Source organism: Malus sylvestris, chromosome 15 (genome assembly GCF_916048215.2).
Source record: "Malus sylvestris chromosome 15, drMalSylv7.2, whole genome shotgun sequence".
NCBI lineage: Eukaryota > Viridiplantae > Streptophyta > Magnoliopsida > Rosales > Rosaceae > Malus > Malus sylvestris.
The window spans coordinates 10,152,391-10,175,857 of NC_062274.1; the positions used below are offsets into that span (position 1 = coordinate 10,152,391).

The following is a 23,467-nucleotide window of genomic DNA, read 5'->3' on the forward strand; positions in this document are numbered from 1 at the left end:
TTCGTACCCTTTTTAATGAAGTTTCATGCTTCAGAAAGCAAAAGCGCAAAGCCCGTTTCCGGGCTCGCTCACATTGAGTGCATAACAAAAGGAACTAGCTTCATAAATATGTACATTGTGCGCAATGACAACTGCGAAAACATGTGCAAGGAGAAGATGTACCATGCCTAAGATGCCTTGCCTGCAGTGGCGGATCCAGGAAATAATGTTTGGGGGGTCATTAAGGATAGCGCGCGCAGCGCGAAATTTTTTTTTAACAGAAACGGCATGCATATCGTCATTTCATCGGGTCTTGGTAGGATAGCGCGACCAGCTACTCCAAAATCCTTGTTCAAAATCCTACATTCCAGCTCTACATCTGCAAAGAACAATGAAAAAATAAAATAAAAAGCAGAGCCTTTCGGTTCCACTAGCAAAGGCACAAAAATAAGGCTCTGTGCAAAATAAGGTCGAAAGGACACGCTTGGTATTTTTGTTTTTGTTCAGACCTGCCCAGGACACGCTGGGCATTTTGTTTTTGTTTAAACCTGGCCCAAAACGACGTCGTTTTTGCCAGGTCATTTAAAAAAATTTCCTGGGCCAAAACGACGTCGTTTTGCCCAGGTTTTTTTTAAAAACAAACTGGCGCCACAGCGCCTTCGTCTTCTTCATCCAACCTGCCCAGACCGATGACCTTTTGTCGAACAGTTGGTGTGCAGCGAACGGGGTTGCACCAGGGGTCGCACCACCAGTCCAAGGGGTCTCTAAGGTTGCTTCCATGGCTTCCAAGGGGTCGCGCGACCCCAATGACCCCACTGTGGATCCGCCACTGCTTGCCTGCATACTCGTACCAACTCACATGCCCATGAGGACAAGAAGATCATCGGCCCCTACATCCCTCCGATCCTTTGCAGCCTTCCCCCGGAAAGCTTCCTTAGCAAGTTTCTTCTTTTTGTCTTGCAACTCTAGTATCCTCTCTTCAATGCTGTCTCGAGCAACAATCCTCACAATCTTCACATCTTCTTTCTGCCCAATCCGGTGAACGCGATCCATTGCCTGTTCCTCAACTGCTGGGTTCCACCATGGCTCCAACAAATACACTCTACTTGCAGCTGTAAGGTTTATACCTGTTCCTGAAGCCTTGAGACTTGCAAGCAAAATCGTGGGCGCATCTTGTCCCGTCATCCCAAATTCTTTGATTACTTGTGCCCTTTTCTTTGCATTCATGGACCCATCTAACCTCAAAGTCTTAAAACCAGCTGCTTTGAGTGGCTCTTCAAGATATATCAGCATCTTTCGGAACTGGGAAAACACTACTGATTTTGTAAGTGGGTTTTGCTCCCTCGATGTAACAAGAAGTTTTAAGAGAGCATTTACTTTTGACGACAAGGTTGTTTTCGAGGATGCTGTGTTGTCACTGTCAGAAGCTGTTTGAGGGGCTGAGAACAGATCAGAATGTGATAAAGCATGGCGGCAAAGGGGACAGCAGGGTTTTGTGCGCTGAAGGGTTTTCAGAATACAAGCTTGGCAAAAAATGTGAGCACAGCAAGTAATAACAATATCCGTTGGCGGAGAAATGCAAATAGGACAATCAAAATCTTCACCGTCTTGCAGCACCTCAACAATCTTTTTCAGCAGCTCAGGGTTCTTGGACGCATCTGCGTAGAATTAAGTACAGAATAACATAACATGTGAAACAGAAATTTGATATTAATTCAGAACATTGCACTAAAAGAATTATATTACTTGATACCAAAATGCATATTCCCAAGATACTTCATTAGTAGCTGAACATATCAACATTGAGCTTCTTTTTGAACTCGTCATACATACTCTTTTTTTTTTTTGAGTACATCGATATTTTTACACTAAGGAGAGGGGGAGTTCGGCTACGCCACACAATGGGCAGCCTAAGTCATACATACTTATATTTGAAAGGTATATGATATCTAATAGGATTATAGGAAACAAATAATATGGTGGCATATGCGCAGGTGAGCATCATTCATCACATTAAAATTTTACTAAGTCACATGACACTGTAAAAATTGAGCAGCAGCAGCAGAAAGTACTAATAAATTTTAATAATAAATCTAAAAACCAAACACAGACACCAGTTTCCAAAGGTTATGGCGGAAACATAATCCTAAGAATAGAGTTGGACGTGAAATTCAGTAGCTACATATTTGGGAAAGCGAGTGTACAAGTACTGAACAGAGGGAGAATCCAAGAAGGTAAATAAGTAGAACAGAATCCTGACAAACTTTAATTAAGGTTTACTGATACAACAACAACAAAGCCTTTTCCCACTAAGTGGGGTCGGCTAAATTAAGGTTTACTGATGAAAAAAAAAATTATGACTGAGAGAACTGTAAATAAATATAGCAGTGAAAGGGTTCCATTGATACTATGCATGTGAGTGAAGTTGCATAAAACAAACATAAACAAGATGCACAACTATAACATCCTTTCAAATACCTTCAATATTGTTCGAAGGGAGAAGTGATTTGAGATCAGAAGGGCACAATGCCACATCAGTACAGATCTGCCGAAGTCGTAAGATGATGCTAAGTACAGTGGAATAGTTGCGCACTACACTATCAGCATCAATGTAACTCCTCACAACACTCTTTGCTTCTCCTTCCATCTGATCATATAGTTCACGTTCTTCACCAGAGAGTTCCACATAACAAATCTCTAAAGTTTTAGGAGGTAATCCAATCAGCCCTTTGTCTTTTGTTCTTCGCAAAGAAATGGTTTCCATTAGAACCTGAACTATCACACAACGTATTAGGAACTTGGATTTTTGGAAAGAAATAAAATAAATAAAACAGATAACATGATTCTGTCTCATTCATTTTTAGTTAACTATTAAAGAATAGGGGGGGAAAAGTACGAAATAAAGCACCAAAAAGTATGCATGAAAATTAAATCCAAGGACTATTAAGGTATTTGATTAGCTTTATAAAGAAAACAAAGTCTTGGAGGTAAATCATGGATCAACCATGGCATCAATCATATCTTTCTGATCATCTAATACTTATTTCAAAGGAAAGAAATTTGCTATCCCAGACCCTAATAACAAATTGAAGGTATGCGGGTGAGCGGCCTAATGAAGTTTGGTTATATTAGTTAATGAGATACTAAAGTTCATTTGCTAAAGAACAATTCAAGTAACTCATCTTGACTTCAATCTAGATCCCGTATTTTGGGGTCTAGAGCGAAACCCAATCTTACCACAAGCTTTTAATAAAAATTAAAACAAAAGGTGAAATAAAATACAATGTCAAGACATTCAAAACAGAATCCAGGCACACTTCAGAAGTCAGATACACTTCCACATTAGACCTTGTATCATATGTGGGAAAAGAACATAAATAACGTAAGGATGATTCTCAAGTAGAAAGAAAATAATAATAATGATCTATTATGTTCAAATCTTGTCCCAGCACAAGGAGAGAACTACATGTAATGCAAACTTCCATTGCCTGCATCTGTTTATAACAAAACAAAGAAAAGAAAATAAAGGTAGAATGGAATTACCTGCAGCCGTACGAGCCCTTTTTGGTTGCCATGAGCAAGTGGGCGCTGCACCAAGCTTTGCCAGTAGCTCTTAACTGAAAAAGGCTCAAACCGCAAAAATGCCATCAAAGAAAACAAATCAAATGAGCTATTCTGGATGGGTGTTCCAGTAACCGCCCACCTTCGCTTAGCCTTCAAACTAGTAACAGCTTGACTTTGTTGAGCATTAACATTCTTAATCATGTGTGCCTCATCCAAAATGACCCTCCACCACTCAATCTCTTTAACAGGGGATTCCGTCCAAGAATTTTCAGTAGCCAAAATACTATATGTAGTCAACACTATATCATACTCCTTAAGCTCCTCAGCATTGCTAGTCCGCTCTCCGTAGTACATATACACCTTCAGTCTACCCGGCCTAGTGTGCTCTCCTAGTTGTGTTACCCAAGTCGAAAATACAGAAGGTGGGCACACAACTAATGTTGTCTTGGTACTACAATACCCCAAAGACTTATCATCTACACTCAAACATTTTTCTTCCACATTGCTGCCAGCACTGGCATCCTCAGTTTTGCGTTTTTTCAGTGACCCGGTGCCTTTTTTACTTGGGGCACCCCTCTTACCTTTCTTACTAAAAGAAACAGACAAAGACTCATCCTCACGCATTTTGTTATCATCTAGTACGCTTACATCTGAACTACCATATTTATCAAACGCAATCAAAGACAGCAAAGTTAAAGTCTTACCCAACCCCATATCGTCAGCGAAAATCCCACCTCTTAGAGGCTCCGGTCGCTTATCAGTGTGGTAATTGGTCAAGACATTCACAAAAGAACCACCTTTCTCTTCCCAAAAGGGAGGCAAGTCACCAGAATTCTCTCTATGCACCAACCATCCCAAGCCTTCTTTCTGGTGAACAAACAGCTCTGATTTGATCACTTGATTTGGAGGTTCCAATGCTTGTAAGGCCCCCTTTCTGCTCGCACTCTCCTCCACCAGCTTGAAAATCTCATCTACACTCTTGGAACCCCTCTCAGCCTTCTTCTCCTTGACAACCACTGACTCGGATAGAGTGAAAGACGCATCGGAATCGGAAATCAGCTGCAACCCAGATTGCAAAATTGCTGATTTCGCAGAGGGAAAGGCTTCAAACCTTGCAAAGATGTGAACTTGGCAAGGAATCTTGAACCTGTTGGGCTTAGAGCGCATATTGGGCACAATGCCTTCGACGGAAATCAAATTCGAGTCGATCAAGGGGGCAAGGACGGCGGCGACGGAGCGTTCGATGTGACCCACCTGACGCGTTTCGGTATTAAGGACTTTGATGGCGTTGGAGTCGTAGGGATTGAGGGGTTCGCGGACAAGACCCACCATTTCTCGGCCACTGATGGTGCCTGAATAGTATTGAATTCCAACGATGCTGGCGATGACGAAGCCGAGCATGAAGGTGTCCGAGGAAGAAGAGAGAGACTGCGAGTCTTGGTCCTGGGAAGAAAGAGCGGCAAAGTCATCGGCGTCGGGCGGAGGGTCTTGCCACTGATCGAGGGACATGAAGAGTTTTACGGGATCTTCTTCCTCCATTGCTTTGATGTGATTTCTTTCTACAATTTGGACGATGAATGGCGGTTTCGAGTTTAGACTCCCTAGAGTTTTCGGTTGAGGAGAGAGAGAGAGAGGGGAAGGAGTCGGTGCGTCGGCTTTTGATTCGGTGTCTCAATCGTATATGAATGTGATTGAAACTTTGAATGGCATCGAAAGGAAAGGTGCGGTTCAAGGAGAAGATGACACGCACCATTTAGAGCCAAGACTGTCCAAACACCCGTTACTCGGCTTCAAATGGGTAGACACGTTATGACGTTAAAGCATCATCTCCGATATACAACACGAGACATCTGAATGCAGAAATGCATGGGCGCAGAGCCTAACAGGTCAGTACGTGCCGACACTCCCATCAAATGCAATTCGTTTCAGAAACATCACATTTGATTTCACATGTTTATATTTCGCATTTTTAAACTTTTTGTTTCCCTCGCACCGCACGTTAAAAGACTGTATTCCTCTGCCAACGAGAGTTGGTTCGGTTGGTAAGTACGTGCTTGTTGGGATGGGTTGGTTCAATTGGTAAGGATGTGCTTGTGGGGGTAGATTTAATCTTACAATAAGTTAGCAATAATGTAGTGCAAATTTACTTTTGACGATAATCGAACATAATATCTCTCATCTACAAATGAAAAAGAATATTACTAGATTGTACCACTAAGTGATCATTTATATGTTAAATATGCACTTGGTCACGAATAATAATTTCTTACCATCGGCCGTGACAGAGCATCGAAAACCCCAAAATAAATTAGGGCCACAGACCCAATAAAGCATTGTGGACAACGACCCAAAAGCAATGGTCAAGACCCTTGACCCAATATCGCATTAGGGGTTAAAGATTTGAGATCAAGGGTCAAAGATACAAATATAGGCCAAAGACCTAAGATCGAGAGTCAAAACTAGAGTCGAAGAGCCTAAGATTGAATATATGGTTGTCAAGATTATTTGTTGTACTTATTATTAAAATAGTGAAAGTTTGTTGTTGTTGCTTTGCGGACATATACATACACATAGCTGAATCACATAAATTTTTTGGTATTATTTGTCTTGATTATTTGTTTTTAATTTATGAGTTTGTTTCGTTTTCCCATTCTTAAACAAATTATTTGTGGAGCTGAAAATAATTCAAAGATTCATATCTTTAAGTTTTCTTCATCAAAGACTAATTCCTTCAAGCAAGGAATTACAATCAAATCCAACCAAGGATTCTACAAGATAATTCTAATATATGATTACTTTAATATTTATCCGGGATAATTTCCCACTCCATCCAACGGATGACACACTTTAGTCATACGTGGTGCGAGATCCCTTACACCATGGCTAGCCTAGCATCTATAAATACGCAATTCTACACTAATTTTTGGTAAGCTTTTACTACTCAATTAAGCTCTAAACTCTTTATTTTCATATAAACTAACTAACGCATTAGAGATCCATTAACCAACTCCCCAACACTTCTTAGGTGCGTAGTTTTGGTCTTTGATCAAATGTGCTTAATTGTTTTATAGGTACAATTTCGTCAAAACTAAAGACGATGGATTTTCACTACCACAATATTCACAAACCACCCCCCTACTTACACAAAACTTCAAAATGTGCATTCAGAGTTCTTCGTGGCGAGTGATTTATAAGTGTGCAAATTTCAGTCTGTACACATGTGGAGGTATTGCTTCTTGTAAGAAATTTTGATCCAACACCAACTGAAAAAAACTTGCTTTACAATGAAAGCATTGCGTCCCAGGTGGTTAGAGTCTTCCTCTTTAACCCAAAGTTTGTCAAGCTCAAATCCTTCCATATGGTATGTCACGTCCCAGTCCCGACATATGTTCAAGATCGACACGTGACCTCATCAAGTATCCGTAAATCCAACAGACCCTGCCTCCTAGGATATGTACAAAGCATAATTGAAGATTCGAATTGCATAGTAATTTTCATATACTTTATGGTTGCATCTAACCTCCTCGTTAGATTGCCTACGTACCCTAAAAAGCAATCAAGCAATTCGTAGTTCACCATTCACTACACTCCAACGTTTATAACAGTACATTCAAGTAGAAAAGTATAGCATTCCCCAATCATTTATTAGAACTTGACAAGCATGAAATTACTAAGTCCAGAGCTGCATAACAAACCCACATGACATTCAAGATTTCCATTCCATCCATCATATAAATCACTATGTTTTCAACATGATATCTCAATCCACAACATGTAACATATCAAAGAACCAACGAAGCATAATATTATTCTCAAACCACATTGATCTACTAATTTATTCATAATAATAACAATCACGCCAATTAATAATAACAATCACTATGTTTTCAACATGATACCTCAATCTACTAATCATATCCAACGACACTCCACAATCACATCAATTAATCAATTCCATGAATCAAAGATGCACGATATTAACGTTTGACTACATTAATCAATCAATAAAATAACATATCATTTCATGAATTTAATTAAAGAACTCTACATAATTCCCTACTTAGATTATAAGTGATAACATGGTAAATTTCATTTATATTCACAAGATCTAGTGTGGTTAATCCCCATTCACTCGAATCTAGGGTTCCAGACTAACTTATGAAAATGAGTAAGAGCAAGGATTTCGAACTACTCAACATAATCCAACTAAAATATGGCACCTACCGAAATGTTCTAAGTACCACTAATCCTCATCACCTCTGGTATGCATATGGTTCCCCATTGCGGATATACCAAGCATAACCGTAGGCATAATCTAAGCGTGCAAGCAGTGATCACCCATCGCATATATACCAAGTATGATCACCCCTATAATACGTATGGTCTCCCATTGTGGATATACTAAGCAGGACCACATCCTAACTCTAGGTAGTGATCACCCATCGCAGATATACCAAGCTTGAACACTCCTATAATGCGTATGGTCCCCCATCGCGGATAAACCAAGCAGAACTATAGGCATAATCTAATAATGTAGGCAGTGATCACCCATCGCATATATACCAAGCATGATCACCCCTAACAGTCCCCCATCGCGGATATACCAAGCAGGACTGTATCATATAACTCTAGGTAGTGATCACACATCGCGGATATATCAAGCATGATCACTCCTAGAATGCGTATGATCCCTCATCGTGGATATACTAAGCAGAACCATAAGCATAGTCGAATCGTGCAGGCGGACCCATCACGGATATACCAAGCAGGACCATCCATGTACCACTGCTACATGCAGTAAATTCATCACACATTATACATAATTGTACACATACACGCTATTGATTCCATGTATCAACCAAGCATCTAGTCATATGGAACACAACACAAGGAATTCCCTTGATTACTGTTTCTACTAAAAATCTAATAAAGTACCTGACTCATCTTCTGACTTTCATCTCTATCTCACACTAGGTAGTAATGCTAAGTTCATATATCCAAATAATTATCAAACAATATTTAGATCCCATAATAATACGATTAATAAAGAATAATACTTATGATGGAGTTTCCCTAGAACCTCCTACCTCATGTTCGAGTACCTTTGTCAACACAAGTCCTTCAAACTTTCTAGCACAACACCCGAATCTAAACCAATTTACAAACACATGAACAAATGAAAACAAACACAATTAAACGCATATTAGCAAGCATGGAAGTGAGTAATTACAAATTATTAACTTGTGTAGCATAGACATTATTTTAGTACAACTTATACTTCAAATAACAACACTAATATAAAGCAAAAGTAATTTAAAGAAATACAGGAGAATGATTGAGTACTATAGAAACAATACTCCTCCACAAAAGCTACATAAAAACTGCTTTGATCAACCAAATTTAAACTCACTTTTGAACGCTCAATCCTAAACTAAATGGTAAAAACTTAAATGTTTTTGGAGACTTGTTTTGTGTAATTTATAACCACATAATGTTGGTAGAAAACGAAGCTCTGAATTGGAAGTAATGCCAACTATAAATGGATCCCAAAACTTGAAATGCAGAACTTGCTGTCTGGCAGCTTTGTGACTAAAATTTGAACATAGTTTTGGTCAACCAAAACTCAACGGAATTAAGTGAAATCAGATGGGTTTTGATCATGGACATGTCTATTTTCAGAACACACAATATTAGATCAAAAGGAGCTCACAAGGACATATAAATCAAGAGCCAAAGTAGGCTAGTTGAAACATAGCTTCTCTCTGCAAAATGAATAAGTTTTCTGCAATGTAAAACCCATACTTGTTTAATCTAGTTTACAATTTCCCAAACTCTCCAGGAATCATATTTAACTTCTATTTCAATGTGTTAGCTTACCTATATCATGTTTAATTCTTCATCTTTTAGCCAAAGACTACAAACAATTCAATAAAATTAAAGTATGTACCATTCCTTGTTCTTGTCCTGCCCTCCAAACTCCTCCAAAGTTGTTCATCCATCTACCACTTAGCTACTAAGCTCTTAAATCAACGTCACCACCACAACTCCTCAACAAGAACCCCAAAATTTCGAGTTAAACACATAAATCTCAAACTTATTCGAAAAATGAAACTTGAAATTCGAAATATCCACTTACATATCCTAGAAGCGCATGAAGAGATGAGTATTTTTCTCTCTTGGGTCGAGGCCTATCTCCGGCGAGGTTAGCCAGAATCGGCGAAAAACACCACGAAAACCGTCGAAGCTTCTAGGCTTCAATATATGGGCGCGTTTGGTTCCAGCATATGGGTTTGGTATCAAATTGAAGAGGACTTCGCTACGAATAGATAAATACGAGAAAGTTATGATTAAATGAAGTTTTTTTTGAGTGAATGAGACATAAAGATGAGAATAACACAGTAGCTCTGCTGCTGGTTTTGCACGCAGGGAAGAAGAAAAAGGAAGCCATTTCCACTTGAATTTACCAAAATGTCATTTTATTTAGAAAATTCGTAACTTTTTCATTCAAATTTCAAACTCCAATCTGTTTGTACTTACGCGTTCATAGTAACACGTGATATCTAAATGCAGTGTTCTAAAACGCGGTCTAGGTGGCCGCCTAGGCGCTAGGCGGCGGTGCTCCACCACGATTATCTAGAAATCGTTCACTAAATCGGCAATGACAGTAAGCGGTGTAAGGCGGCCGCTTGGGCAGGCTAGGCGAGCTCGGTGGATGCCTGGCGGTCTGGGCGGCCTGGAAAAGAAACTTCAGTCGCGAGACTCACAACCTTCTTGTCTCCCCGAGTCTCGCCGTCTACCTCTCTGTTTACTAGAAGAGATGTCGAATATCTGTGGTGGCGCAAGTTGGATTTGAGATCCAATTTTGAGGTTCTGAAAGGGCGAAGAAGAAGATGAGGGAAGAGAGTGAGAGAGAGAGAGACTGAAAGAACCAATTTTGAGGTTCTGAAAGGATCGGTTGCGTGAAATCCCTGTTTTTCATGCAAGTTGAAATCCCTGCTTTTCATGGTTGTAATCATGAAAACCACCCCACTTGCTTGAGCTTTTGAAATCCCTGCTTTTATGCAAGTCGATATTTTTGAAAATCACCCCACTTACAAAGGGTCAGATGGTTTTATCATGAGAACCACCCACTTGTGTGAGTTTTTATATTTTAAAAGTTTGGGGTGTATATCTATATCATATGTATATAAATGTTATATAAATTATTTAGATAATATTTTGTTTTTTTCCCTAGGCAAGTATATTATATATGTACATAAAACATTCACATATGTATGTTCTTCTATAAAAAATAACTTATTATTCAATAATTATTTACATATGATATAGTAAGTTTAATTAATTCATATAAAATATAAGAAATTTACCTAAATCCGCCTAGGCGCTAGGCGCCATCCCACCGCCTGATTAGAGCCTAGCGTTTTTTAGAACCTTGTCTGAATATTCCAAGAACAGTAGAAAAATACGAAAGAATAAGAGAGGCATTTTCGTCTTTTAATCATTTCAAGAAAAAAATAAACATGTCAAAACTAAGAATACAAAATACCTAATTTTAAACAGTCAAATCTGTAAACGGGGTTTCACATGCTAAGTGTGAATTAATACAGTAATATTCCTTACATTAAAAACATAAAATAAAAGCAAATGCAATCACTTAATATTTTGGTCTAGTTATATTTCAATCCACATTTACGTGACAATTATTACATTTAACTTCTACAAATGGTGTATTTGATATAATTTATTATGATTGACTCATTGTGTGTCTTAGTCTAAATCTCTCACACTTTAGTTTTAAAATATCGATCCAAAAAGAAAATTAAAAAAATCAAATGCAAAAGTGTAAGGTTGATAACTTTTAGCCACTTACTACGAACTAGTGTTATTACTTTTCACTTATAAGTGAGAGGTCTTAGTTTCAATTATCGCCAAAAGCGAGTTTGAACCACATTATTGCTAGCCCATTGTGAGGCTTAACCAAGTCTCACATCTCTTTAATGTAAATAATACCGTTTGTTAAAAAAAATACAAAACTTTTGAATCTCAAAGGCGTTTACAATCTAAGAATCGAAGTAAGCAAAAATCTAGTTACTAATTGTTAGCAAGGCCGACCCAGGCCCAGTGCCATAGGGGCAACTGTCCAGGGCCCCAAAATGAAGGGGGCACCAAAAAAAAAACCCATATAACTAAGTATAATAATAATAATAATAATAATAATAATAAAAATGTTCACAACCCAAATAGGGGCTGGCAAGAGCTCAAGAGGCAACAAAAGGACCCAGCAGTAGATTAGAAAAAAAAAAAAAGACATAACAAAACATAACAGGGACCACTCGGTCCCAATTAAAAACCCTAATCCCCAATACTTCCAACATTTCCCGATTCCCCACCCCCCATTTTGTTCCCTACATCCCCCACTTCTCTGTTGCCGTCCCCTGCCTCTCCATTTTCTTTCTCTCAATCCATTGGTTGGTGCAAGCTTTAATGTTTTTGTGCTTCCTCTTGAGTTGGCAACTCAAGTCAACTCTCAAGTCTCAATTGCAAGCTGCTACAAATAGCTAGACAGGCAGGGCCGCAGGGCATCCTCCACACTCCTCAGCTCAGCGCGCCGCCAGGTCATTCACCATTGGCATTGGTTGCAAGTGCATTCACTCACCATCAACCCTTTTGAGCTTTGAGGTAAACTAATTTTTAAAATTTGAATTATCAATTTATAATTTAATATAAAATTTTGCAATGCAAGTGACATAGAATTATATGATAAATTGATAATTGATGTATAGAATTATTGTTGTTGATGAATTGAATTCTTGACTAATTGATTATTGAATGATTTCATTTCATTTCAAACCCAATTTTTAGGTTCAATTTTTATAATATGTTAGACTATGTGCTAGTGTTTTTATAATATATAATGTGTTGGAATGATAATTTTGATAGGAAAATTTTGTTATATCATGTGTAGGTAATTTTTGCAAACAAATTATCGAAGCCATGTCTTTTAGGAAACAACTCTCTGGTAATATGAAAAGAAAAAAAAGGCAAAGGATAACGAAATTGCCGAAAGTTTAAGAGGATCTCTTAATAAAATTTTCTCTACAAAAAATGAGTGAGTTGAAAATTTGAGAGAAAATGATGTTGGTGAAGAACCACAAAATGTTGTTGGGGAGTCTCATGATCATGAAAATTGTAGCGATTTAGAAGAAAATGTTGGTGATGAGTCTCAAGACCATGAAAATGGTGGTGATGTGGATTTAAATGTTGATGATGATCATATTGGTGTAGAAGAAAATATAGAATCTCCTGAACCTATTTTCCATTTAAACATTTATGATCCAAGAGTTTGGGATGATCTTAATGCAGAAATGAGAGACTTACTTGTAGAAAAGGGGCTAATCGAGAAACTAATCTCACTTATCCTAAGGACAAACTCTCTAGAAAATTTTCCTCATATTACTATGATCGAAAATACCAACGGGTGAAATTTATGATAGGAAATGGCTCGTGTACTCAAAAGAGTTGGATAAAGTCTTTTCCTTTCGTTGTAAATTGTTTAAAACAATTGTCTCAAAAAGTGAGCTAACAAAAGATGGAATTAGTGATTGGAGACATCTTGGTGTGAAGCTTGACCAACATGAAAAGAATAAAGAGCATCTTACTAATTCGAGAACTTGGGTTGAGTTGAAAAGTAGATTGACAACAAATCAGACAATTGAAAAAGAATTTCAATTGCGAATCAAGAAATAGACAAATCATTGGAAGCAAGTGATGCTTAAAATTATTGATGTTGTGAAATGTCTTGCCATACGTAATTTAGCATTTTGTGGAATAAATGAAAGACCTTATGAAGACTCTAATGGAAACTTCTTAGGTTTACTTGAAATGATTGCGGAGTTTGATCCAATAATGCAAAAGCATTTTTGACTCATTGAGAATAAAGAGATTCATCACCACTATTTGAGCCATAAAATTCAAAATGAGTTAATAGTTTCTTTAGCTTCAAAAGTCAAAACCGCAATCATTAAAAAAGTAAAAGAAGCTAAATTTTTTTCTGTCATTCTTGATTGTACTCCTAATGCAAGTCATGTGGAACAAATGACTTTAATTTTGAGATGTGTTGACTTGTCAAGTAGGTCAATAAATATAAGGGAGTATTTCATGGAGTTTGAAGTGTGGAAGATACATCAGGACAATGACTTTTTAATGAGTTGCAAGATGTCCTAAAGTCTCTTGATCTTGATATTGATAATGTGAGGGGACAAGGTTATGATAATGGATCTAACATGAGAGGGAAACACCAAGGTGTCTAGAAAAGATTGCTAGACATAAATCCCATAGCCTTTTACATGCCATGTGGTTCCCATTGTCTTAATTTAATAGTTTGTGATATGTCAAGTTCATGTCTTAAAGCAAAATCTTTTTTTGGAGCATGTCAATACATATATACGGTGTTTTCCAACTCTACAAAGCGTTGGAATATTTTGCTAGAACATATTGATGGTTTAACTTTGAAGTCATTGTCAACTACTCGAGGGGAAAGTCACATTGAAAGTGTTAAAGCAATTAAATCCCAAATAGTCCAAGTTAGAAATGTTTTGTTTACGTTGGTGGAAATTATTGAGAATCCCCAATTGAGTAGAGATGCAGAATGTTTAGCATCAGGAGAACTTTCCAGTTTTGATTTTGTATTAAGTTTGGTTATTTGGTATGACATTTTGTTGAAGATTAACATGGTGAGCAAAAAATTACAATCTGAAGACATGCGTCTTGATGTTGTTGTAAAGACATTGGAAGTACTTGTTACCTTTTTTGAAAACTACAGAGAAACTGGTTTTGTTTCTGCCATGCGTGATGCTAAAGAAATTGCACTTGAATCGGAAATTGACCCTGTTTTTCAAACTAAACGTCATAGACCTAGAAAAAGACATCATGATGAAGTTGATGGTAATGAGAGGGAACAACAGTCTGCTGAAGAATCATTTAGAACAGATTATTTTCTTGTTATAGTGGATATTGTTCTTTCTCAACTGAAACACAGGTTTGAACAGTTAAAGACTTTTGAATCTATTTTTGGCTTCTTGTTTGATGCGCCGAAGTTGATTTCATTGGATGATCAACAACTAAAAGAAAATTGTATGAATCTTGAAGCACATTTAAAACATGGAAATACCATGGATCTAGATGGAGCCGACTTATGTTCCGAATCACAGGTGTTGCAAATGATTTTACCAGAAGAAGCATTTTTCTCTAATAACCCTTAGACATCCATGGAAATAGCAAACTTTGAAACTGACATGTGTCCTAATGTCTTGATTGCTTGTCGTGTACTGTTAACTATACCTGTGACCGTGACATCTGCAGAAAGAAGTTTTTCAAAATTGAAATTATTAAAATCTTACTTGCATACCACTATGACTCAAGATAGGCTAAATGGATTAGCAATCTTATGCATTGAAAATGATGAGATTGAAGACTTGGAGTATGATGATATAATTGATGATTTTGCTTCAAAAAATGTCAGAAGACAATTTCTTAAAAGTTGAAATTTCAAGGAATTTTGTTAGGAATGGTTGTATATGATTGTATTTTTGATTGTCAGGGTTTAGGTACTATGTTCCCCCCATTGTATATTTTCTCAAGTAATATAATTTGGGCGTGAGGGCCTAGCCCCCCAGCTTCGACTGAGTTCCAGCCCTCGTTAAATATTTTTTTTAAACATATGTTTCCGTATTAAAAAAGGCCACATTTTGAGCTTTTGCACTAGGCACCCAAAAACACAGGACCGACCCTTATTGTTAGGAATCGAAATGAAAAATGTATAAAAAAAGAGACAGGTGAATTCTAAGTTCCAAAAACATGTTCAAAAAAGGAAAAAAAGAAAGGAAAACTAATGAAAATAACTTGAAAATTTTAAGTTTGAATCAAAATGACAAAAATGTGTTATAAATGAATAGTACCTGAAGTGACTTTTTAAAGTAAAAATATCATTTTCATTAAAGATAAACAGTGCTGGAAGTGTTTCGTTAAAATTCTTAAAAAAGAATTGAAAAGCAAAAAGGACATTTTTGTAATCGGGGTGGGGGGCATCCGCTCCATCTCCCACGGGTGACGTGTGTTCACGTTGAATTCCGAAAAGGCAAGGGCATAGACGCGTTCTTTTGCTTTGGTTAGGCGAAAATGAAAATGCGCGCCCTTTTCTTTCCCCTGTTTCCTCCGTCCCTTTTTTTTTTTCGTGAAAAAAATATAATATATATATTTATTTACTTCCTTTCCTTCATTCTCGTAAGAAAATTAATACTTTTATATTATTATTTCGTGAAAATTACAATAATAATATATGACATCTGAATTCAATTCCTTTTCTCAACTCCAATTCTGATATCTCAGGTGATCGTTGTCGACCGCAATTCCCGCAACCTCGAAAGTCCTTTATCTCTCTCTCTCTCTAAAGAAAATTCACTTTCTGAATCACTAGGGTTTCATCGTCTCCTTCTTCAGGTAATTTCACCTTGTAGATCTAAATTGGATTTCTTTGAATTGCATCCTCCATTTCTAGATCCCACTCTTTTTCTATCATTTTTTGTTTGATAATTGATTTTTTAGCATGTATTTATTTCTTTTGGGAATTGTTTATTTGTGGCCTGCAAATACATTGTTTCATATTTTCATTCTGCTTGAAGGAGGTGTGGTGGTTTTTCATCAACTTTTTGTTTGAATTGTTTATTTGTAATTATTATTGCAATATTATGATTCTTTGTGACCGAAAGGTCACGATTTTGAGTCGTGAAAACAGCCTATTTGCAATGCAAGGTAAGACTGCGTAGATAGACGTTTTCTCCGGACCCTGCAAAGCGGGGAGCCTTGTTGGCTTGGGGCCGCCCTTTATTTGTGGGAAAATTTGAAAACAACATGGGTGGAGAATTTTGACACTCATCATTAAATCTGGTATAGCAGCTATAGCTCAAGTTAGACACAACAAAATTTCGATGTACCTGCCTACCTGGTGATCATTGTTTAGTTACCAGTTTTTTCATATTGATGGATCATTTGGGTTCACGTACATTTTCCGGTTCCGCTGTTTACAAGGATGCTACATTCCCACAAGATAGATATAACTTATAGGGCAACTTAAAAGATAGATTAATAGGATTATTGCTGTTCTTACTGTAATTTTCATATTATTCTCGTGCATCATATAATCATGGAGAACTGGTGGCTTCTATTGTATCTTGTATGCTAATCGTTTTGTACTTCAATCATTTAGACTCTTAAATCCAAGTTAAATCTTGCTTTGTTTACTTGATGTGCTCTGTGCTTGCTAATCATTTTGTTTCTCGTAAATCAATTCCTTTCACAATCAGGTTTCCTATACATAATCTATATGTTGCCGAGCAATTTCATGTTTTTAGTTCTGGACAAGGAGCTGTATTATAATCTGGGACAAGGAACGATATTGGAAGTGGAGAGTTAAGTCATGATGGTTGATTTGGGCCCTTCACTTGCTAGGTTTGTGACCGCTGTGGATGGTTATGGTCCGTTTCTCTTAGGGTGGCTGGTCACTGGGTCATTCGGGCTTGTAGCTATCATCTTTGCTTTTCTTAAATGGCAGAGAAGGACATCTCTAAAATGGGTTAAAGCTGCAGCTAGAGCAAAAAAGAAAGTCTGGAAGAAGCTAAAAGTTCCATTATCACATCATACGTGGATCGAAGATATTACTAACGGTGAACAGCCATCCACATGTTGTGTTTGCTTGACTTCTTTAGTGTTTCTTCAATACCTAGGTACAAAAGCCTCATCGCGTACTCCTGTCCATCGTTGCTCTGTTTGTGGTGTAGCATCTCATTTCTATTGTTCCCAGTATGCAGTAAAGGATTGCAAGTGTATGGCACAAGCTGGTTTTACCTATGTTCGACACCACTGGTCAGAAAGATGGGTTAATATGCATGATAATCCTGAGATATCGGCCATTTGTTTTTATTGTGATGAGCCATGTGGTGTTCCTTTCCTCGATGCTTCTCCTACATGGCATTGCCTATGGTGTCAGCGCCTCATACATGTCAGATGTCACAACAAAATGGCAAAAGAATATGGCGATGCTTGCGATTTGGGTAGTCTTCGGAGGATTATCATTTCCCCTCTGTGTGTGAAAGAAGTTGGCCAATATAATGGACGTGGAATGCTAAGTTCATTCACAGATGAAATAATAACCTCATCTGTTTGTGGCCAGTATAGAAGAAAGCGCCACCACTGTAAGCATGGTAGTCAGGCAACTAATGGTACCTCTGCCACCGATGCATCTCCGGATTATCTGTTCAATGGATTTACTGGTATAAAGAGATCCCGTAGTGAGAAGAGTTTTGACTACATAAAGAAGAATGATAGGACACTGAGTTTGAAGGGCAACCATAATGGGTTTTTTCAGAATAAGGGGGACACTGTCTCCTATGGTCAAATTAAGAGATATAAAGTAGTTGATTTGCCACATGATGCAAGACCTCTTTTGGTCTTTATCAATTCCAGAAGTGGAGGTCAACGTGGGGCTTCTCTAAGGAGAAGGCTGAACATGCTGTTGAATCCTGTACAGGTAATGTTGTGCCTTTTTAGCATCATTCACTGTGATGGATTATAACTTTACATTGTTTTAGACGGGCAACAAAATGTGATCTTTGACGTCTAATGTTCCCTTGCTGTGTTGTAGCTCTTAATTTGTGCTAGATAACTTACAGTCTGCTGTAATTCATATACATATTTTTGTTTTCTGAATGAAACTTGATACTTAGTGACCTTAAGAAAATTCATTATGTCTGCCTTTGTTTCCCTTCCTTTTTCAAATTATATATGATGCCATGGTTGCATCATGGTTTTCTGGGCACAAGGTTGCCCAAACGTAGTAGCTGTGGGTTTTGTGGTACAGTTAAGGGAACATTGAGTGTAGTTGTTCACATGCTTCGTATGCGTTCATTTGAATGTATGTAGTTGGTTTGATATTTGGGGCTATAATTTGCATTGTCATTATTATCACTTGTGTAACTTCTATTGCTTGTCCAGAAATATAAGCATATAGATACAGCATTGCATCTTTCTCCTAGGAGAATTGTGATTGGGTTTACCCTCGACCACCTTCTCTCTTCCTTTGTCATTATTTTCCCTCATACGATGAAACAAATAAGAAATGATATTAATAGCTTGATGTGAGGCTTAGAATAGTCATAAGGAGGAAAATGCAGAACAATAAAATTTCTCTTGTTGCTCAGTCTGAGTTGCATTCAAAGTTTTTGTACTTTTCCCATGCTGGATTCGGGTTAATTTTTTTTTAAATTCAGTTGTTTGGATCTTCTATTTTGAGAGCATAATATTAGTAGTATGTATTCCATTATTAAATTGCCTATTTTTGTTAATTCAGTGATTGATATGTGTGTTATAATTTTTTTTTTTTTTCTCATTTTTCATATCATGGTTTTTAGGAGTAACTAGCCAAGCTATATTTCTAAATTGCAGGTTTTTGAACTGAGTTCTTCCCAAGGGCCTGAGGCAGGTTTGGAATTGTTCAATGATGTGCAATATTTTAGAGTTTTGGTATGTGGTGGAGATGGTACTGTTGCATGGGTTCTTGATGCGATCGAGAGGCATAATTTTGAATCACCCCCACCTGTTGCTATTCTTCCCCTAGGTACGGGAAATGATTTGTCAAGGGTGTTGCAATGGGGAAAAGGCTTCTCTATGGTTGATGGACAAGGTGGCTTAACCGCGCTGTTGCATGACATTAACCATGCTGCAGTTACCATGCTAGATCGCTGGAAGGTAAACATCAAATCAGAAGCTGATCCGAATAAAGTTCAGTCCAAGTATATGATGAACTATTTAGGTATTTCTCTACATTTACTATTACCTAGTTATGGTTGTGGGATCTGTTTGACATTTTCTCATTTCTTTGAAAGGTATTGGATGTGATGCGAAGGTTGCATATGAATTTCATGTGACCCGAGAAATAAATCCTGAGAAGTTCAGTAGTCAGGTACCTTCGTATTTGGTGCGATGCTTTCATTATCACATTATTTATGCTTTCCTAAGCAACAAAATTTTAGAGAGATTTGTCATCGTTCATTTCCATGATTTGGCTTCACTGATAGTTGCTTTTATGAACAGTTTGTAAATAAATTACGATATGCCAAAGAAGGGGCCAGAGATATAATGGACCGAACCTGTGCTGACCTACCATGGCAAGTTTGGCTTGAAGTTGATGGGAAAGACATAGATATTCCAAAGGTTTACATTTATGAAATTTTTGTTATTATGTTTCAAGCTGTTTTCATTCCTTTTGAAGTGACTTCTTTTTCATATTTTTCTCTTCTTTTCCCAGGATTCTGAGGGTCTAATTGTGCTCAACATTGGCAGCTACATGGGTGGAGTAAATCTTTGGCAAAACGATATTGAGCATGATGATGAATTCAGTCTTCAGTTGATGCATGATAAAATGCTTGAAGTTGTATGTGTATGTGGAGCTTGGCACCTTGGAAAACTTCAGGTTTGTATAGTATGTCTATTTTTTGTTTTTCATTCATAATGTCTCCTCTCCCGATGTGGAATTTATATTCTCAACACGTACACCCTCCATTGCAGAATAATATAAGCCTAAACTATCAAAAGCACAAGTATATTTACATAATTCTTTCTTTGAGATGTCACTGTATATTTACATCAGAAATTCTATTCTTACTATCTATTGTACCACAATTTTATACAACCTTAGGTGGCAGCTGATGTGGACAGCCACATCATTTGAAATAATCTGAATTTCTATTTAATTAAAACAATTAAAAAAACCAGCGGAGAAAAAAGAGAGGAAACCAAAAACTTGCATGGTGTAAACTGGGTTTCAAGTAAGAAAGTAAAAAATCTACCAGCCCAATTCTCAGGAGTGTCCGCAGTTGATCCTTTACCTGCTCCCTTTTCGTTACAAGGTGTTCTTCTTCCGCCAAAAGTGGCGCCGGGGGGAGGGGAGGGGGGACTTCGGCTCAGGCTTTGGGCTAGAGGTCATGTTTCTTTTTTGAACAAGTAGAATATCCTAGTGGATTATGAATGGAAGAAGCTAATGTTTGTTGTTTTGCTGTACAGGTTGGACTTTCACAAGCTAGAAGACTAGCCCAAGGGAAAGTCATAAGAATACATGCCTCCAGTCCTTTCCCAGTCCAAATAGATGGAGAACCATATATACAACAACCTGGCTGCTTGGAGATTACACATCACGGACAGGTACAATTTGAAGCTCCCTGTGATGATGTCTTGTGGTGCACACAAATATGCCTCATCATGTAGGATTGGTTAGAGATGTATGCTATGCGTTACTATGTTTGGAACATCTATCACACATTCGGGCAAGAATCGAACATGATCAATGGGCCGTAACCATATTCTACCAACATGAGGTGGTTCGCCAAAATTTTAGCAGATTTTGGTGTGGTGATAATGTTATTCGTGTTATTCTCAGCCAACCATAGCCAGGGAATGATACCAAACCCCAACCCCGAATGTTTGGTTATGCACACAACCAAACCCTAATGGAAACTAAAGAATGCTTTTTTGTTTGGTGGTTGTGGTCTGAACTTAGGGGGTTTGTTTGACACTGGTGTATGAAGGATAGATTGATTCCAGAACCCTTAAATCGCTAGAAACACTGAAACTCAACAGATACACACCCATATCTGTCCTTTTTATTTTCTTTATAATTAGACGGACATTGAACTCGTTGTCTTCTTCTGTGTCATTCTATTTTCAGATGTTCATGTTGAGGAGAGCTTCAGAAGAGCCCAGAGGGCATGCGGCTGCAATTATGACCGACGTTTTACTAGATGCCGAGTGCAAAGGCATCATCAATGCATCCCAGAAGAAAATACTTCTCCAGCAGATGGCCCTCCAGCTCACTTAATTTACTCCGCTTCTCTTCGCCGGTCTTCTAATTTTGTTAACAATTCTTTTGTCCTCATCGGTTTCCATACCTGTATTTTGGGCTGATTCAGTGGCCTACATATTTTTGGAATTGCCTCTTTTGTAGAAACAGATTTTTTGCAAACCCAGAGAGAGAGATTTGTTTGTAACGTTGTGATATGAGAATAACTGACACTTGGTTGAAACTCCATTTATTTGCATTTCTATGATGCCTTTTGTTTTATAATTGAAGTAATTGCAATAGTAACGGAAGATCAGTTGGTAGATATCCTCACAAAGATTGTTTAAAGTTATAACTTTTCAAGTTTCTTACACGATTTGGGCATGTGCCATACATACACCAACTTGAGGGATAATATTGACTTTTGAGTATATTCATATAATCTTGGGATTCTCAGTTTAGTATGATTTCATGTAAATTAGCTCTCCTTATTGATAGGATTGCAACATCTTGTGAATTAGCTCTCTCTTTGTAGATGAATAGAGGCACAATACTATTACAAAAGAGTTTTCTCTTCTAAAAACACCAATCAATGAAGGCGGCACACGATGTAGAGTATTATGCAAATATATAAAAAAATATACTTGTGAGGAGTGCAAAACGAAAATTTTGAAATGCCAATAATAGACAATCAATCAGTCACAAATTTTTAATTTGAAGACCAAAGCTCCAAAAACAACAATAACAACAACTAAGCCGTATCTCTCTAAATGAGGTCGGTTGTATGAATCGTAGAACTTCACAATGTTTGATTTTGCGTCAAGTCTTCCGTTAGCTCTTAGGTACTCCACATCTTTTATAAAAGTTATTTTCCAAGTCTTTCTAGGTCTTCCTCTACCCCTTTTGCTCTAAGTCTCCCTCTCATAGTCGCATATTCTAACCAGAGTATATGTAGGTCTTCAATTCATGTGTCCAAACCACCTTAATCGATTTTCTTTCATCATATCTTCAATTGCGGCCACTCCTACATTACATCGGATATCCTCGTTCTTAATCACATCCTTTCTCGTTTGCCCACACATCCAACGAAGCATTCTTGTCTCTGCTACATTCATTTTTTGCACGCGTTGATTTTTGACCCCCTAGCATTACATGTCATAAAACATTGTTGGTCTTATTGTTGTCCTATAAAAAAGATTCTTAAGCTTTAGGTGATAATGATTGTACAACATACCTGATGCACTATTCAATCTCTATGGTTGAGATCTTTATTTGATTCTCTGTACTTTTGCAAGATAAATTTAAGAGAATGAAAGCAGCGTTTACTTTTTAGTACTACTTAATCTACTATGCTCACTCCCATCTCATTTGGACCCCCATTCCCACTGAACTTGCACTCCGTCTACTCTGTCTCTAGCATACTTAAGACCTTTAGGGGGTGTTTGTTTGACTGGATTAGAGGGGATTGGACTGGACTAGACTAGACTAATTGCTAGTGTAGTCTCATGTTTGGTGTGCACAAGGATTAGGTTTAATGAGATTAGATAGGACTCGCTGGGATTAAAGACTTCGTTAAGGGTTCTTGGCCAAGAACCCCAATTTTGGCCGAACTCGTAAGACCACCAACAAGAGAGAACCTCGCTCTTCCTGCGAGAGAGAGTCGTCTCCATCGCTCCTTGCGTTCCCTGCTGCTTCCTTGCCCTGCTTCCTCATCCTCGTCCTTATCACCCTTATCTCTACGTCCTACTTGCCCTCATCAGCATCCTGGTCACCTTCCACCTAAATCGCCCATCCTCCTCCCTTGTTTGATCCCAGTCGAAGTAACCCTCTCTCTGTCTCTCACTCTCTCTGGTTCTTTTGAATTTTTTCCATATGTTTTTTTATGTTTTATTTATTTATGGAATCTGGGTTTATTGAAAAGTGCTGAATTTCAGAATTTAAGTTGAGTTTTTGCAGGTTTTATAATGCGATTTAGTTAAGGTTTATGTGTTAGAGTTTGTCAATCTGTTAAATTTTATGGACTGATTGGATTCTACC

General features: G+C 37.7%; 2 protein-coding genes and 1 long non-coding RNA gene across 5 annotated transcripts; 1 reads left to right on the forward strand and 2 right to left on the reverse strand.

Annotated features, from left to right (window-relative positions):
• Positions 1-9: 9 nt before the first annotated feature.
• Positions 10-5,476, reverse strand: LOC126604113 (putative SWI/SNF-related matrix-associated actin-dependent regulator of chromatin subfamily A member 3-like 1). The gene is made up of 4 exons (XM_050271225.1): positions 3,523-5,476; positions 2,458-2,749; positions 817-1,637; positions 10-181 (listed from the first exon to the last, which is right to left on the reverse strand). Exons 1-3 carry the CDS (start codon positions 5,080-5,082, stop codon positions 835-837), a joined length of 2,655 nt encoding a protein of 884 aa, XP_050127182.1. The 5' UTR covers positions 5,083-5,476; the 3' UTR covers positions 10-181; positions 817-834.
• LOC126604115 (uncharacterized) lies at positions 2,202-2,384 on the reverse strand. The gene is made up of 2 exons (XR_007616493.1): positions 2,319-2,384; positions 2,202-2,258 (listed from the first exon to the last, which is right to left on the reverse strand). It is a non-coding gene; the product is annotated as an uncharacterized LOC126604115 (long non-coding RNA).
• A 10,213-nt stretch (positions 5,477-15,689) lies between the features above and the next one.
• On the forward strand, positions 15,690-21,715 carry LOC126605485 (diacylglycerol kinase 2). 3 transcript variants are annotated; one of them, XM_050272896.1, is made up of 9 exons: positions 15,690-15,825; positions 15,931-16,041; positions 16,905-18,127; positions 19,042-19,408; positions 19,482-19,558; positions 19,690-19,809; positions 19,904-20,068; positions 20,659-20,796; positions 21,320-21,715. In XM_050272896.1, exons 3-9 carry the CDS (start codon positions 17,018-17,020, stop codon positions 21,467-21,469), a joined length of 2,127 nt encoding a protein of 708 aa, XP_050128853.1. In that variant the 5' UTR covers positions 15,690-15,825; positions 15,931-16,041; positions 16,905-17,017; the 3' UTR covers positions 21,470-21,715. The 3 variants fall into 3 exon arrangements, with proteins under 3 accessions (XP_050128853.1, XP_050128854.1, XP_050128855.1); XM_050272897.1 differs by lacking the exon at positions 15,690-15,825 and having other exon boundaries at positions 15,838-16,041; positions 16,905-17,324; positions 17,409-18,127; XM_050272898.1 differs by lacking the exons at positions 15,690-15,825; positions 15,931-16,041 and having other exon boundaries at positions 17,176-17,324; positions 17,402-18,127.
• The last annotated feature ends 1,752 nt before the right edge of the window (positions 21,716-23,467 follow it).

What these genes read in the sequence shown, in the direction of transcription:
- LOC126604113 (XM_050271225.1), bottom strand. Translation starts at nt 5,082, where the DNA reads ATGGAGGAAGAAGATCCCGTAAAACTCTTCATGTCCCTCGATCAGTGG. An exon ending in AAGGGCTCGTACGGCTGCAG is followed by an intron (nt 2,750 to 3,522) that starts GTAATTCCATTC and finishes GTGATAGTTCAG; the next exon opens with GTTCTAATGGAAACCATTTC. An exon ending in CCCTTCGAACAATATTGAAG is followed by an intron (nt 1,638 to 2,457) that starts GTATTTGAAAGG and finishes AATTCTACGCAG; the next exon opens with ATGCGTCCAAGAACCCTGAG.
- LOC126605485 (XM_050272896.1), top strand. Translation starts at nt 17,018, where the DNA reads ATGATGGTTGATTTGGGCCCTTCACTTGCTAGGTTTGTGACCGCTGTG. An exon ending in GTATATGATGAACTATTTAG is followed by an intron (nt 19,409 to 19,481) that starts GTATTTCTCTAC and finishes TTTCTTTGAAAG; the next exon opens with GTATTGGATGTGATGCGAAG. An exon ending in AAGACATAGATATTCCAAAG is followed by an intron (nt 19,810 to 19,903) that starts GTTTACATTTAT and finishes TTCTTTTCCCAG; the next exon opens with GATTCTGAGGGTCTAATTGT.